Source organism: Lactuca serriola, chromosome 2, assembly GCF_051521515.1.
Source record: "Lactuca serriola cultivar US96UC23 chromosome 2, Lser_US96UC23_V15, whole genome shotgun sequence".
NCBI lineage: Eukaryota > Viridiplantae > Streptophyta > Magnoliopsida > Asterales > Asteraceae > Lactuca > Lactuca serriola.
In genome coordinates this window covers 72,216,074-72,234,337 of record NC_136409.1, presented here as the reverse complement: position 1 = coordinate 72,234,337, position 18,264 = coordinate 72,216,074, and the positions used below count along the sequence as shown (strand labels likewise).

At 37.9% G+C, this 18,264-nt stretch overlaps 1 protein-coding gene across 1 annotated transcript; it reads right to left on the bottom strand.

The window, feature by feature from the left end:
* Positions 1–453: 453 nt before the first annotated feature.
* Positions 454–1,787, bottom strand: LOC145089329 (UPF0481 protein At3g47200-like). Its single transcript, XM_079027779.1, has 2 exons — positions 1,100–1,787; positions 454–1,043 (listed from the first exon to the last, which is right to left on the bottom strand). The coding sequence occupies exons 1-2, from the start codon at positions 1,785–1,787 to the stop codon at positions 454–456; spliced, it is 1,278 nt and encodes a 425-aa protein (XP_078883905.1).
* Between the last annotated feature and the right edge of the window lie 16,477 nt (positions 1,788–18,264).

Here is an 18,264-nt window from a genome sequence, read left to right as displayed (position 1 = left end):
TTAATAAGTAAATATGTTATAAAATACACTAATGGGTAACTATTTTTTAAAAACAAAACTCTTTTGAAACGTTACCTTATTAAAGTATTGTCTTAAAAAATCACTAATATAATTGACTTTTTTCGGGTTATAACTAATGTTGCAACTTGCAATACTAAGTTTTAGTTATTGATACCGGAACTCATCATAAACAATTTCCCATACCAAATGAACTTTTTCAAATATAGAAACATAAACTCAAAAAAAAAAAACATGTGAAAGTCTACTTCAAACCTAGCTACTGCGATGCTAAAATAAGAACAATATAATGAAACTGACAAATATTAAACTTATACTTGTTGAATATGGGTGACTTATAAACACAGACGAAAAGAAGAAAAAAAAACAAACATTGTAGTAAAACGTGAACAATGAATGATGAAAACATAATATGAATCTAACGTTTAGTTACAATTATGGGCTTTGGGGCTTGATTGTATAGATGGTCTGAACAAGTGTAAGAACAAACAAAACGATTGCAGCAATGAGAGCAATTATAGTCCATGGACTGCTGAAATATCTACGCTTCAAACCTGCAGCGGCATTGGGCCAGTAACTATTGTAGTAGGTATCCAGATCTTGCCACTCTTGATGGTAATAAAAATCATCTATGGCGACATCTTGGCATATGTTGTTTATCGTATTTGCAGCGTTCTCGTTGGAGCCACAATGGTTGACTAGGACCCCCGATTTTACCAACTTGGCAACATCCTCTGGAGTATCTACTAGCATATCCATGGCCCACATATATGATGTAACGTACTCAGGAACTATACTAGACTGCTCGTATAGTATGAGGTTCCTTAAAATCAACTCAGTGGAATCATGAACATACAGTTTTGGCATCCACAGTGTAGGCTTACACCAAAACCATGGGAAGCATGAAAACCTTGGTAATTCTAGTTTCATGGCCATTGCCCAATTTGCATCTTCATTAGGCCTAAAGTTCACTCCTGCCCTATCCAGTTCCATGGCCGAGTGTCTTTTATGTTCGAAGATGGAGCCTTCTTTTTGAAGAAAAGATGGTGATAGGAGATCCACAGGCACTAAAGAATTTTGCAGAAGGCCAAGGATATGATATCATGAGCCGTATATAGGTTGATGTCTGTTACTTTATAATTCTGAAAAAGAGTATAACCTTGGAGAAGTATTTTGAGATGGTCGGTGAGAGAGGTATTTGGTTTAAATTGAAGAAAAGTAGACTCGAAGATGTCTTTAAGAACAAAAAACGGGATTTGGTTTTCTATCAACACCATATCAGTAACTATTAATGGGATAATCGACCCGTTTCCCTGAAATCCGCCAGCTCCTGCAAGAAGGTGAATGAAATAAAGTATGAAACAAGCATCTACTACCATCATTCTAACAAGTTCCTCATCGTGGTCATAGATCGTTGACTCTTCATAGCATGCCTTGATTTCTTCAATTTTCATACTGACTTTTTGCACACATTCTTTTAACGTTTGCTCTGGGTTGGAAACACACATATCCAGTAAATTATGCAAATAAGTCGTTTTTTGAACTTCAAACTTTTGCAAATTTTTATCTTTTCTGTGAAGAGGTCCAATAGAGACCAACATAGGGTTAAAAGATCTTGGGCTGATATCTCGGTACAGTTTAGGAACCATGAAAATTGATGGTAGAGGTTTATTGTCAAGAACCCGTCCTTTTTCTTTAAAATCAAGTAGAAATTGGACAGTACGCCCAATGCCATCTCCTGCTCCAAGCTCCACATCGTTATTTGCCATTGAAATTATTAACTTAATTCCCTCTATAACAAATCAGTTAGACTATAGTTTAGAATACACTAGAGTACACGTGATCAAAGTAACAGTATTAAAATAGATACAATACGTAAAAGTAACGGGGTTACCTTTTTAATGATTGATTTTATATCGCCAACACTTCTTTCAATTTCTTCATATTGTAATTTATGTTATGACTAAGATATAGGAGTAGAATCAAACAAAAACACCTAAAAAGTTAAGAACATGAGAACATAAAAAATTGAGAACGCGAGAACAGATCTGAATCATTTAAAAAACTAAATCTAAAGCTATTATCGAATGGTCCATTTATTTAAATTATTAAAATTACAGGAATTAAAATGTAACTTTAAAATTGTCATAAGGATAAAACGGTAATTGATTGTTAACCTATGGTTAGCAATTCCTACAATCTCTCTCTCTCTCTCTCTCTCTCTCTCTCTCTCTCTCTCCCTGCTTCTGCATTTTTCACAACCCTATGACAGCTCTCATTTTCTGCCGCCGCTATGTGTATAGTTATGATCTCCCAAGAGCTCTTTAAATCGAGCGATAAATATGATATTTTCTACTATTTTTAATGCATGTTAAGGAGAAAGATGATGAACATCTCATTCGATCATAGGGCTAAGATGTTTCTTTCTCCTAGCATTGATCTGGAAAGGACCGAGGAACAACGATTTTTGTATCCTGAAGGTGGGTGTAAGTATTGAAGAATAGATGGTTTTGTCGAAATTTTTTTTGAAGAACAGAGGCAAAGAAAGCAACGCAATCCTATTTTTCGATTTTTTCTTTCAGATTTGTGATCGAAGTGTTGGATCTTTTGTGAAATATGAAGATCCTGTAAGACCATATTTTTATTTCGTTTATCCCTTTTTCTGTTGTTATTTCATTGGTCCATATTATAATAACATACAGATATTTTGTTATTTCCAATTCCATTGAATTGGTTGCATGTTACATTAGAGGAACAATGATTTTTTGTATCCTGAAGGTGGGTGTAAGAACCGAAGAGCAGAGGGTTTTGTCGAAATTTTTTTGAAGAACATAGGTAAAGAAGGAAATGCAATCCTATTTTTCGAATTTTTTGGTAATAATTTCTTGAAGTCTTAGTTTATTTCATTTATAATTGACATTTTTCCCTTACCTTATCTGTATGAATTACCTAATTAGTAAAAAATCATTATATAAGTCTGACTGAATTATGTAGGAATCGATTGCATAGTAAAACTATTATTATGATTTATGTCGTTATTTTATATAAATGTAACAGAAAAGAAGTTTCAATCGTAATTTGTATATTACTTTTAGTATTTTGGAATTCTATTGTTTTGACTATTTTTTTTGTTTACATGCTTGACGTTTTGTTTTGTAGACACGTCCGATGTTAAGAAGCAATTGAATAGACGGGGAGAACAGATGAGCATCAATTTGATCTACATATTATAAATTGTATTTTATTCATTTACAATTATAAATGTATTGTATTTTTTTATCTATGTTTTGTGTTATATTCATTTCCAATAATAAATGTAATTGGTTTTTATTTATAAATTGTTGTGTATTCATGTATGATTATCATTGTATTATAGTTTTTTTTTTGTCTCTACATTGTATTTCATTCTTTCATGATTACAAATGTATTTGGTTATTTATCTTTACACTCTTCTATGAATTCATGATTATACAATGAATTCATATTATTTACCAATAGGATTTTATAAATATATAAATCCATTCATTGCATATTCTTTTATGAATATAAATTATTGATTTTTATGTTGTATTCATGTATGATTGTATTTTATTTATTTTTGAATGCAATCGTATAACAAAGTTCATACAAGAAAAAAAAAACTTTCGATTTTTTAGTATGCATAATTTTTTTTTTGAAGAAAACGTATTTTAACCTTCCTTTAATTAAAAAGCAAAAAAATGATTAATTAGTTTTTTAGGTAGGTATTAATTACAATCCCTAAATTTTAGGGAATTAGGATTTAATTTTATTTTTTATAATTTAATTAAAATATATAATCACTAATATGTTCTTATATATTTATTGAATTATAACTGATGTCGCGTTCTAAACGTTTTTGGTATTCTCAATTGAACCTCCCTCATATATATATATATATATATATATATATATATATATATATATATATATATATATATATATATATATAAAATCTGTTTTCGCATTTTCGCAAAATATTTATGTTTTCGCATAAATCTACTTGTATATATATATATATATATATATATATATATATATATATATATATATATATATATATATATATATATATATATATATATATCATGGTTGCAGAAATCGGGATTAATCGGCGATTAATCGTTTGGCGTTCTCCAACCGTTGAGGATTAGGGCATTAATCGGAAATTTATGATTAATCGGGTTTGGCGGGATTAATCGGCCTTGGCGGGATTAATCGGTCAACAAAAGTCAACAAAATTCAAAAAAGTCAAAAAACATGTCAAAAAATTTAAAAAACATTCAAAAAACCAACTTTATTTTTTTACTCCAAAATTTTCAAATTTTCTAATATTATACCAAAATGTTCATATTTTCGTATTTCCAAATTTCCAAATTACAATTTTTCTTATTTTCTATGTTTGAAGTACTTGTTTTTTCTTAAGATATATTAATATTTAATTAATTTTAATATTTTATTAATAATTTATGGTCCCCGATTAATCCTCGATTAATCTCCGCCAATACCGATTAATCGCTTAACACCAGTCGACCGTCGAGCTAACATCAAGCGATTTTTATAACCTTGATATATATATATATATATATATATATATATATATATATATATATATATATATACACACACACACACACACACAATAGGTGTGAGACCCATGTACCAGTAGTATCAGATCGAGACGTCCGGTTCACTTCCAGGTTTTAGAAGCGGTTTCATGATGAGATGGCGATTCGTCTTCATTTTAGCGTCGCTTTCCACCCCCACAGATGGGAAAATCTAGAGGATGATTCAGACTCTCAAGGACATGCTTCGTGCATGTGTCCTAGATTTCAGTGGCAGTTGGGATACTTATCTTCCATTAGCGGAATTTTCGTATAACAACAGTTACCATGCTAGTATTGACCACCCTCCTTTTGAGATGCTCTACGGGAGGAAGTGTAGGACCCCGGTTTGTGGGGCGAAGTCGGTCAGTGAGTCATCGGGAGCACTGAGGTGGTGCTCAAGACCACAGAGTTGATCCAGCAGGTTTGTAGCAGGTTGCACACTACGCAAAGTCGGTATAAGAGTTACACCGATAGGAGGTGTTCGGACTTGGAGTTTCAGGTGGGTGACATGGTCCTTCTGAAGGTATCACCCTGGAAGGGTGTTATCAAGTTCCGGAAGCGGGGCAAGCTGGGCCCCATGTTTATTGGTCCCTTTAGGGTTTTGGCCCAGGTGGGTCGGGTTGCTTTACCGATTGGATCTGCCATCAGAGCTTAGCCAAATCCATAACACTTTCCATGTTTCTCAGTTGAGGAAGTGTTTAGTGGATGAGTCAGTAGTTGTACCCTTGGAGGATATTCAGGTTGATAGGAGCCTGAATTATATCGAGAGACCAGTTGTGATCTTAAATCGGAAGACAAACACCTTGAGGAACAAGGTGGTTCAATTAGTGAGGTGCAGTGGCAGCACCGAAAGGGTTCAAAGTAGATGTGGGAGACCGAGGAGGAGATGAGGGAGCATTATCTAGAGTTATTCTCAGATTCAGCAGCAACACACTTCAAGGACGAAGTCTAAGACAAGTAGGGGAGAGTTGTAACACCCTATTTCTGATATGTGATTTAAATAAAGTAATTTCCAATTCTAGAGGGGTACTCGACGAGTTTGTAGCCCAACTCATCGAGTAAGGACGGGTTTTGCATGCGTTTTAAGTTGGCTACTCGATGAGTCCATATTTTTGGACTCGGCAAGTCTGCCAGTCTGGATGAAACCCTAATTTCAAGGGTTTTCACCCTATTTAAACAACATTATGCACCCCAAACCAGCCTCCATCACCCTCAGAACATCCCTTACTAAACCCTAGCCTCCCTTAAAGCATTGTTAGAGTATTTCTCATATTGTGAAGGTTTTTGGTGCATTTTGAAGTAAAAAGAAGAAGAGAGAAGAGGGGTTTTCAGGAGGAGCAAAGAAGATATGAGTTTATTGCGTCATTCCAGTTTCCATTAAGGTATAAATCTCAAATCTTTGCTTGTCACCATGTAGATCTCCTTAAAAGCTTGCTAGTGTTATTTTTTGAGCCTTTTCTAGACTTTGAGGTTGATTTAAGGGTAGTTAAGATGAATGGGTTTCATATCTATGCATTTTAGGACTCCTTAAGCTCAAGGTTGCCACCTTTATTGAGCTAAACACCCATTGCAAACCTAGATCTCCTCTTTTAGCTCTTTATTGGGCATTTTAGCTTCTTATGAGTAGGGGGTGTCAATTTATGACACGACACGACAAAAATACACGACACGAAATGAAATCGGGACGAAATCAAAATTCGAATTCGTTTTCGTGTCGTGTTCGTGTCAAGTTTAAAAAACACGATGTCGTGTCGTGTCGTGTTCGTGTTTACAAATCCACACGAAATTGACACGATTGAGCATGTATTTGTCATGTTTTCGTGTTTGTCGTTTTTATCGTGTTATATATGATTAAATATGAATTAAATAAAATAATAGTTATGTAATATTATCTTTGTCGTGTCGTGTCATGTTGTCGTTTTTTAATTGGTTCGTTTTCGTGTTTGTGAAAAAAAACACGACATCGTGTCGTGTCGTGTTCGTGTTACAAAAAACATTGTCGTGTCGTGTCGTGTCAGACTAAAACACGACACGACGGCCCGATTTGACAGGCCTACTTATGAGCATGCATGAACGTAAAGTTAGAAACTTTACGTGTGAAATCAATCCTAGGAACCCAGATCTATGATTTGGATGCATTGGAATCGAGGAAAATTGACTATATAGTAATGACATGCTTGAGACTCGGCGAGTTGTTCTTCAGACTCGGCGAGTCGAGTCGCAAGTGCCGGTTTGTCCCCAATTTGAGAGTTGATGGTGAATCAGTGAGTGGGAATGGACTCAGTAAATTAGAGTTCAGATCTGGTGATGGAGGGACCCGGCGAGTCCGGTCAACTGAAAGTTGACTTTGACCTGAAAGTTGACTTTGTCCAGGAAGTTGACTTTGACCGGGTGTAAAATAGTCATTTTACCCTGAGGACAGTTATCAGTACCTGATCTAGTGTTTATGGGATTTGTAGCCGGTGAGTTCCAGAGAAGCAGTCAGCCAGTTTTAGAGTCAGTATCTCAGCAGCCAGCATTACGAGGTGAGTTTTCTTCCAGTAGGAACGGGTCTACGGCTACGATGCCTGCCCGTGTAGTTAGTAGTAGTTCCGTACTTCGGTCCGATGCAGTAGTTCAATGTGCTTGATGTCTTTGTGATTCAAGCATGTCTTTGTGTTATGTGTTCTGGACTTCAGTCCGAGGCAGTATGCAATATATGTGTTCATGTTAGTTGATATGTTTATGCTATGCTATGTTCAGTTAGTTTCCGGACTTTGGTCCGATGCAAGGGACAAGGTCCCAGTCAGTTCCGTACTTCGTTCCGATGCAGTTAGTTTTGGACTTCGGTCCGATGCAGGGGATGGGGTCCCAGTCAGTTTCGGACTTCGGTCTGATGCAGTTTCTGGACTTCGGTCTGATTTAGAGGGCAACCCCTTGGTTAGTTATGGACTTCGGTCCGATGCAGTAGGCAAGGCCCAATAGTTGCTTATATGTTATTTTATGGTATATGGTAGTTTGGGGGGAGCTCACTAAGCTTCGTGCTTACAGTTTCAGTTTTGGTTTCAGGTACTTCCGCTAGCAAAGGGAAGAGCTCGGGTTGATGGCATCACACACATCACAACTTTAATTTTATCATGGGAGTTTTATTGAGATATTTTGATATGATTGATACAATTTTGTTTTGACACGGTTACTATGACTTTTGAGTTATGCATTCTCAAACTAAGGAAATGGTAAAAGATTTTCAAAAGAGAAACATTTTCAAAAAGAATTTTATAAAAAGAACTTAGAAAGAAAAAGAGTTTTCTTAAAAAGAGAAAAGAGTGTGGTGCATGCGATCAGTCGAGCTCAAGTAAGTACTCCCAAATTACCCATACAATTCTATGTTATGATTATCAGTTTCAGTTTCAGTATAACAACATGCTAGAATATGACTAAGGATCTAGGAATGATGCATTATGTGTCTGCTTTATGTGTTTCAGCTTTATGAGAATTGCATGCTAGTATTGAGTAGACAGTAGTAGGTTAGCCTTTTTAGGTTATGGCTGATAGTATGAGCTTAGAATTATATGCTAGTACAGTTTCTCGTTATGAGAATAGATTTGCTTGAGTAGTTCCTGTGTCCGAATGCTGCTTGCTTTGTGCTTTGTGGGACTCGGAGTGATGGGAGTTAGCCATTAGGTGAATACGTCACGTCACATGTGATCAAGGTTGAATAATCTCAGAGTGTTGGATTTGGCCCTATTACGCAACTCTCGTTTGAGTCTAACCGTTGTGGGGATGAGTCTTTTACTCGAAGGATTATCTGAGCCTCGTCACATGTGATGGTATTCAGGTGATAACTAATTGGCATTACAAGGAGGCCTTCAGCAACCGAGGAATGGTTTGGCTCGGAGATTTTCCTAAGGTAAGCCTAGGATGAGAGTAGAAGAGATCAGCAGCAGTAGTAGTGACTTGGTAGAGTCGAGGCGGTTCTTGAGGAAAGTACAGATAGATGTGGAAGGTAATATGGGCCCGTACTATTGAAAGTAGAGGATCCGTACTTGAATCAAGGAAGGCTGAGGCGAGACCAGGAAACCTGTAGTAGTAGCGATCCCTCGAGATATATCAATGTTTTTGATGTTTGATGTGATGTGTTTTCAAAATGGTGGTTTTACGCCCTAGACCAGCAGTCGGCAGTTCAGGTGCCGGTGAGGGATCGAGATTAGGCTCGGGGGCCGAGCATTTGCATGAGCAGACGAGGGATTTTTTCTCTTCAGAGATTACTCATATCATACTTGAGCAGACTGCTATGATCTTTGGTTTGGTCAAGGAGGGTATTTTGGAGCTGATGGATGAGAGGTTGAGCACATTCCATGCTAAGGTGGCGACCATGATGGGATCGCGCACACTCACGTTTAGGGAGTTCAGAGCTTGTGGAGCTTCTGACTACCATGGGGCGCGAGATCCCATTGCGCGTACTAGATGGTTGGCAGATGTCGCCAATGCATTCCGCACCAGCAGATGTCCCGAGGGGGACAAGGACTCGTCTTCAGATTGAAACGTCTGGTTCACTTCCAGGTTCTGTATCAGTAGTATCAGATTGAAACGTCTGGTTCACTTCCAGGTTTTGGAAGCGATTTCATGACAAGATGGGTACTCGTCTTCATTTTAGCACCGCTTTCCACCCCCAAACGGACGGGCAGAGTGAGAGGATGATTCGGACTCTCGAGGACACGCTTCGGGTATGTGTCCTAGATTTCGGTGGCAGTTGGGATACTTATATTTAATTAGTGGAATTTTCATATAACAACAGTTACCATGCTAGTATTGACCACCCTCCTTTTGAGATGCTATATGGGAGGAAGTGTAGGACCCCAGTTTGTGGGGTGAGGTCGGTCAGTGAGTCATCAAGAGCACTGAGGTGGTGCTCAAGACCACAGAGTTGATCCAACATGTTCATAGCAGACTGCAGACTGCGCAAAGTCGACAAAAGAGTTACGCCGACAGGAGGCGTTCGGACTTGGAGTTTCAGGTGGGTGCCATGGTCCTTTTGAAGGTATCACCCTAGAAGGGTGTTATCAGGTTCTGAAAGCGGGGCAAGCTGGGCCCCACGTTTACTGGTCCCTTTAGGGTTTTGGCTCGGGTGGGTCGGGTTGCTTACCGATTGGATCTCCTAGCAGAGCTTAGCCAAACCACAACACTTTCCAGGTGTCTCAGTTGAGGAAGTGTTTAGTGGACGAGTCAGCAGTTGTACCCTTGGAGGATATTCAGGTTGATAGGAGCCTAAATTATATCGAGAGACCAGTTGTGATCTTAAATCGGAAGACGAACACCTTGAGGAAAAAGGTGGTTCAGTTAGTGAAGGTGCAGTGGCAGCACCGAAAGGGTTCAAAGTGGACGTGGGAGACCGAGGAGGAGATGAGGGAGCATTATCCAGAGTTATTCTCAGATTCAACAACAACACACTTCAAGGACGAAGTATAACACAAGTAAGGGAGACTTGTAACACCCTATTTCTGATATGTGATTTAAATAAAGTAATTTCCAATTCTAGAGGGGTACTCGACGAGTTTGTATCCCAACTCGTCGAGTAGGGACGGGTTTTGCATGCGTTTTAAGTTGGCTACTCGACGAGTCCATATTTTTGGACTCGGCGAGTCTGCCAGTCTAGATGAAACCCTAATTTCAAGGGTTTTCACCCTATTTAAACAACATTATGCACCCCAAACCAGCCTCCATCACCCTCAGAACGTCCCTTACTAAACCCTAGCCTCCCTTAAAGCATTCTTAGAGTATTTCTCATATTGTGAAGGTTTTTGGTGCATTTTGAAGTAAGAAGAAGAAGAGAGAAGAGGGGTTTTCAAGAGGAGCAAAGAAGATATGAGTTTATTGTGTCATTCCAGTTTCCATTAAGGTATAAAGCTCGAGTCTTTTCTTGTCACCATGTAGATCTCCTTAAAAGCTTGCTAGTGTTTTTTTAGACTTTTCTAGACTTTGAGGTCGATTTAAGGGTAGTTAAGATGAATGGGTTTCAGATCTCAGCATTTCACGACTCCTTAAGCTCAAGGTTGCCACCTTTATTGAGCGAAACACCCATTCCAAACCAAGATCTCCTCTTTTAGCTTTTTATTGGGCATTTTAGCTTTTTATTGGGCATTTTAGCTTCTTATGAGTATGCATGAACGTAAAGTTAGAAACTTTACGTGTGAAATCAGTCCTAGGAACCCAGATCTATGATTTGGATGCATTGGAATCGAGGAAAATTGACTATATAGTAATGGCATGTTTGGGACTCGGCGAGTTGTTCTTCAGACTTGACGAGTTGAGTCGCGAGTCGCCGGTTTTTCCCAGATTTGAGAGTTTATGGTGAATCTGTAACATCCGGATTTTCAGGGTTATTATTGTGTAGTTTAATATTTTGATTAAAGGAGAGACTCGATGAGTTGAGGATCCAACTCACCGAGTCAAGATGGGTTTTTCACGCGGATTTAATGAGTGGACTTGACGAGTCAGAGGAGGGACTCGTCGAGTAGGTGCTGGGCAGAGAAACCCTAACTTCTCAGGTTTGGGTAGGTCCTTATGGCCTTCCTTTGCGGCCACTACACCCTGAGGAACCTTAGAGAACAGAGAGAAAGCTTGTGGTGCAAGTGGAGGGTCAATTCATCATATTTGGTGTGTTTTAGCAAAGGGAAGGATGGATTTCGTGTTAGGCTGTTTTGTGGGACTCAAATCTTCCATCATTTCATTCAGAGCTGCTGTGAGAGGTAAGGATTCATGTTCATCTTCGTTTGTGTGATAGATTTTATGAATCTAGGGTTTCTTCTCTTATTTTGGTAAGAGATCTAAAGTATGTGATGTCCCCTTGTGTGTATATCTTCAGATCTGGACCTTGAGAGGTCTAGAGAGTCCGTATTCCCCAAATTTATGCAGTCCTTTATGAGTTTGGAGCTTAGGTGATCATTTTAAGGGTTATTTCTCCATATATGACTAATTGTGGGTTGCATGAACGTAAAGTTTGAACCTTTACATGACTTTTGAGTGCTATAGGGTTAGATCTACTAGTTGGTAAAGCGGATTTGGCCTCAAAAGGTCGAATGAGCATAATCATGGAGGAAATGCGTTGAGTCCATAGGAAGACTCGACGAGTCGAGTCGGGTTGCCCCGTGATTCGAATCTAGTGGAGACCCGTCGAGTGGAAGGTTCACTCGACAAGTTGAGTGAGGCATTGGAGGAGTCAGAAGACACGCATGGACTCGCCAAGTCACTCTTGTACAATCGACGAGTCTCATCAGAGTTGATCGTTGACTTGAGTTGACTTCTATTGACTTTGGGGTTTTGGTCAACATAAGTAATGGAGATCATAGAGGGGTAAAATTGTCTTTTACCCACTACCCGATTAGAGAGGGAAAGAGAAATTGTCGGTTTAATTAGGGATATTTGCCTTATGTGTTAGGTGGTGGCAAGTTCGAGATTCAAGTGTAAAGATAACTGATTTCTGCTTTCAGGTGAGTCTTCTCACTATACTTTACCTTGAGTGGTAATTAGAGTTATGTGACAGAGTTATTGTATGCTATTTATATGATGTGTTGCACTGCATTATTTCTATGTGATTTATGTCGTTGGTATATCAGAGTTAGAACTGGAAGGTTCACAAAGCTTGGACCAGAGGGTCCACAGAGTTAGGGCCCAAGGGCCCACAGAGTTATAGCCTCAAGTGGCTAGTATGTGTTCTGTGTGGTATTTTGGGGAACTCACTAAGCTTCGTGCTTATAGTGTTTTGTGCTTTGAGTTTCAGGTTTTCTCAGGATCACGGGACGGCATCGGCTCGATTGTACACACCAGAGAAAGAGTTATGTTTTAGAGGATCCTGGATTACTATTTATTTGATTATGGAGTTATGTTTTTGTAATTTAAACAAAAATGAGATTTTTACAAAAAGTGTTTTAAGATCAAATCGAATTTAAATGCAATTTTATTTTTGAAAATTTTTGGTGTTACAGAATCAGTGAGTGGGAATAGACTCGGTGAGTTAGAGTTCAGATCTAGTGATGGAGGGACTCGGCGAGTCTACACCCTGACTCGATGAGTCCGGTCAACTAAAAGTTGACTTTGACCTGAAAGTTGACTTTATCCAGGAAGTTGAATTTGACTAGGGGTAAAATAGTCATTTTATCCTGAGGACAGTTATCAGTACCTGATCTAGTGTTTTTGGGATTTGTAGCCGGTGAGTTCAGGAGCAGCAGTCAGCTAGTTTTAGAGTCAGTATCTCAGCAGCCAGCGTTACGAGGTGAGTTTCCTTCCAGTAGGAACGGGTCTACGGCCACAATGTCGGCCCGTCTAGTTAGCAGTAGTTCTGAACTTCGGTCTGACGCAATAGTTCAGTGTGCTTGATGTCTTAGTGATTCAAGCATGTCTTTGTGTTAAGTTACAACTAGGAATCCTGATACATTGTAAACACTTAACAATAGCTAAAACAAGTATGGTGTTTATTCAATAACAACAAAATTCCATCAAATACCTTATAAAACTTTCAAATAGTCAACAAAAGTTGGAAGCCCTAAAAATCCCGGTTTAAGTCCATTTTGGACTAGGATTTTCTTGTTGGGCCTAATGGACCAATAAGCTTCCAATTGGACTGTTTTGGGCTTAGAACTCTTAAATGGGTTCTAATTATACCCACTTTCATTTATGTTAACATTTTGGGCCATAATTGGCCTAGAATGAAATAAAATGCCCTTATTGGGCCATGACAAATCTAATTAACCTAATGGGCCATAAAACTCATACTTTGATTTATATTGGGCTGCGAACCATCTCCAAAGACCAATTGGACCAAAAATCATCAAAATGGGCCCATAATATGGACTTAAGCACAAAAGGCCCAAATCCTCCTCCCCCTTCTCTCTTTCTCGACCCAAGAGGAAAACAAAAAAAATAATAAAAATTAATGAAATAAGGAGGGTTAGCCACCTCCTTATTATATCATGGATTTCCATGCAAAACCTCACATGTCTCCATGCACCATCTCTTCACCTCTCTCTCTTTCTCTCTCTCTCTCTCTCTCTCTCTCTCTCTCTCTCTCTCTCTCTTCTCCTTTCTTCTTCTTATTCTCGTCCGATTCCCACTCACTCCACCTCATTCTCTTTCAACAATATCTCAAGAATACGATCAAGAACTCACCCTCCTTCCATCAAAAATTTTGAAAATCACAAGGGCTCCAAGAAGATCTTTCCCTAATATCACTAATCCTTGGTAAGCTATTGTTTGATCCATACTTTAACTTCTTGATTACCACAAGAATCTCCCCCTAACTCATTCAAAATTCGTGATATTGCTTCTTAGAATACATATAAGCCAAAGACCTTCCAAGAAGCTTGCTAGGCCGAAACACCTCATCATTTTCTTTCATTTCTTCTTCAAAATCATGATCCACAAGAAAATGTGAGTTCATACCCCTCTCTTTTCGGTTTTCACAAATTTTATGGGGGAGAATACAAGTAAAATGTGTAGATCTATGTGTATGTTGTATATCTTGTGTGATTTCATGTGTTTATGTGGTAAATATGTAACAAAATGAGAGAAATCTTGAGATCTATGACTCTAGGAGTAAGATAAACATGATCTAAGATATGTTAGACTAAATAAGTCAAGAAAAATTACCCTCTAAGGTGATAATAAACAAATTGCAACATAAAACCCACTATTGGACTTAATTTTCAAATAAACAAAAGTTGGGTTAAAAGTTGCCCTCCACGGTTTTCTTAAAGACCAAAAGAGTTAAAATGTAAAAATAAATTTTTTTATGAATAACATACTCTTCAAAGGGCTAGAAATGTAATTTGCAGCTTAATTGGCCAATTTTTTGGAATTTCGGCCCATTGAGCCAAAAATTGCGAAACAAAATGATTTTCAAGGGATTGAAATGGTAAACTTCTCAAAACAGGGGGTAAAAGGGTAAACAAAACTAATTCAGGGGTTAAAATGATATTTTTCCAAACAAGGATAAAAAATGTAAAGTTTTTGGATTTTGGGCCAAAATTGTAAAAGTTGCAAAAAGTTTGGACTTTAACTAAAAAACTCTTTACTGGAGGGGCTGAAACTGTCAAAGAGTAAATTTTGAGCTAAAAACATCACTTAAACAAGTCTATGGGTCAAAAATGTCAAGAAAATGGTTTAAGGGCCTAAAATGTCTTTTTTTAAAATAAAGGACTAAAATTTTCATTTTTATTAAAGAAGGGCTGAAAGGGTTAAACCAATATTTTTGAGTCAATTATTTTATTATTAAGATATTTGGTCAAAAACACCAAATTACAACTTACGAAAATAGAAAGATGAATATTCATATAATTCCAAATATTGTTATAAACAACTGATGGACCTCGTGTCGTTACAAATCTAACAATCATTAAATCATTCTTTCTGACAATTATACCATACCTAAAACAAGTAAATATTCAAATCTTTGGGCTTGAAAGTTCTTAATCATGCTTATTGGGCCTTCATGACCCATTAACATGACTTTATGGCCCAACAATAATAATAAATGTTTATTAGGCCTCCTGTGACCCAATTTCATGCTTAAGGGACCCTCAATGGCTTTCAAGTGCTATTGGGTCTCAGTGGCCCATTAGCATTGCTAGTAAGGTCCAAGTAAATCAAATGCGAAATGGGCCAACGTGTCCTTCGTATTCCTAATAGCAATAAATAATACATGGGATTAGCAGGACCTTGTAATCCTCTTCTCCTCGTTTATTAGGCTTACCTTCAATTCAGTAAACATATATAGGTTGTTAATCAATGGTAATAAAATTCATGTTGGATTCAGTGAGTAATAACGAACGGCACGTCTATGGGTCGTTTGTAGTCTGTAGTTATAATCAAAGTCTCTTGGAGGGAGAGTGAGAGTAAGAGAGTTTGTGTATAGATTTATACGGGGGTGACTCCCCCACACCTCAGTTGTTCACTACAGTTAGACTCGGCCAGTCTAGGGTGACAAAATCTTAAGATTAATTCCGACGTTCATTTGAATGCTAAGATAGATGAACTAGTCATCATCATGCATGTTTATAACAACTCACATAAATAAATCCAATACTATCCGAGTAATCAAGGAAAACCATCATCATTCGTTGTGATGGTATAACAATTTGAAACAATTATATTATATTATGTTATCGGAAAACATCGAGTTTTTCGAGGAGATCCACACCATTCACTTGTACTTTTTGAATAACTATAATGCAAAACTTGTCATTTATACCCGCTTTGAAATCATTCATGCATAAACCTATGGATCTTCACACTTTTGGTATAAACAATTGTCTTTTTTGAAAATATCGGATTTTATGGGTTTTATAAACTACACAAAACATTTTTCAAAACAACTCTACTTATGAACTCACCAACATTCCATATGTTGACGTTTTTCAAAATAACTTGTATTCTCAGGTAACAGGTAAGTCGAGGAGTAATACCAAGTATGTTAGGGTGTTATGCTTTTTTGAAAACTTTCAAACAATTTATGCCATGGATATGTAATGTTTAAACAATGTACTTGATGTGAACAATGTCAGTTGTAAGGTATTAATGCATGGTGAAGTTTATGTTATATTTCATGTATATTCATTGTGATGATATTCAATTTGAGTCACGCGAGCCCTCGGACGTTTCTGCCGTCTGGTTCGGGGGTGTGACAGGTTGGTATTAGAGCTCTATTTATAGTGAACTAACATATCTAACCACACATTGATATGCAACTATAAACCAAAGAGGGACTAAAACAACTCTGAACAAAACAAAATTTCATACTTATGTGCTTATATTAGGATAATAACCTAAAAATATCTAATAAAAGCTTCTGGAGGAAACTGAACACTATGGTTAAACGTGGGCAGTTATGTAGTCATATTAGGGATAAATATAGCCTGATCAACTATATTTATTCAAAATATGACCAACATGTGTTCGGGAGTAACTGTAGCAGGAAATGAATCCAAAAGCCTACCCCACTCTCCAATAACTCTAGGGAATCCAAACACTAATAATTAAAAATACTGTGAGAATAATCAAAACATGACTCGTTCCTGCGCCCCATGCAGTCATCATGGATGATGATCAGCAAGGAGTAAACTTCTACCAAGCACAAGTGGCTCACAGAGTGATTGAGGTGGATCCTGAAGAAAACCCCGAAGGAGGCCCTACCATGGGTCAATAGGATGGACCCGAAGTGGAACCGAAATAGTATGTGGTAACTGATTACGAATACGACGAGTCTGACCAGGAGTCAGATGAAGGGAAGGACGTTTAGGAGGCGTGCAATGAACCCCACCTATCGAAAGCCCCATCAGATCCACACAAGGTTCAGAGGGGTGATGCCTACCATTTACGCTTTCTTGAGGAAGAAATAACGAATCTCAAGTGTCAACTCTTTGCGACCGAAGCAAGGGTTGTACGAGCCAAGAAAAGGGTAGAAGTAATCATCAAGAGGCAAATGAACTGGCTGAACTTCTGATATGTTAGCTCGACGATTGAGTGCCATCGTCAGCACTACCAATGGGACTTGCTCTACTACTTGCTATTATAGGTTCTAAAGTTTGAAGAACCAGCTGTACCTCCTACTAGTATTGTGTTTCTATGGATATTATGTCGTAATACTGTCGGATCGTACATTTTTCTATGAAATGTTTGTCATTTAGGCAAATTTTCCTGTATTAAAACTGGTTATTTCTAGTAGAAATGCTATATGTTTTAATATGAGGTTTTGCTTATGTGCAGAAACAAACCATCGAAACCGTTAGATACTCAAGAACCTTGAAACTAAAATAACCTATGAACTCTATGAATAAGACTTAATATTCGTGACAAGTTTAAATATTTTTTCTACAAATATAAACACACCATAGGGATATAGATCGAAACATTGTGAACCATACGACAAAACGCAAAAATTACAGAGCACCACCGGAAATGGTTGTCGTTACCTACGATCCTGCTTATCATCATGCAGTAGAAGATGCCATTCCATAGAAATAACAAGCACACCTGTGAAGCACCACTCTTGCAAATGGACTTTACTACATTCTAAGTTGTTGTCACCGATGTCGTAACTGCTGCTATGACACAACTCAACGCAAACAACACCAATAGAGGAGGAAACAGCATCGACAACACCAGTCGAAGTAACGACCACGGAAACCAACGAGTGATCGCATATCAAGGCACTCCAAACCCCAAGCTTAAGAGAAGTCAACGAGCATCACGGAATAAGAGAAAAGAACGACCAAATCAAGGATCCTCGAAGAAACAACATGTTATTACTGTCAATGTTGCCATGACAACTACTACACCAACACTAGGGAGAACATATGTTGGAAGTCATCCAAAATGCAACAAATGCAGTTTCCATCATCATGGAATATGCAGAGAGATGCACTATACCAGTTGCAATAGAAAAGGTCATACGGCAAAATATTGCAGGACCTATCCTTCCCAGAACCAGCAGCAAGGAAACAACAAGAATAACAACAACAACAACAACAACAACAACAACAACAACAACAACAACAACAACAACAACAACAACCGCAACAACAACAACAATACCAACAACATCGCCACCAATGCGGGACCAAGCCACACCTGCTATGGATGTGGAAAG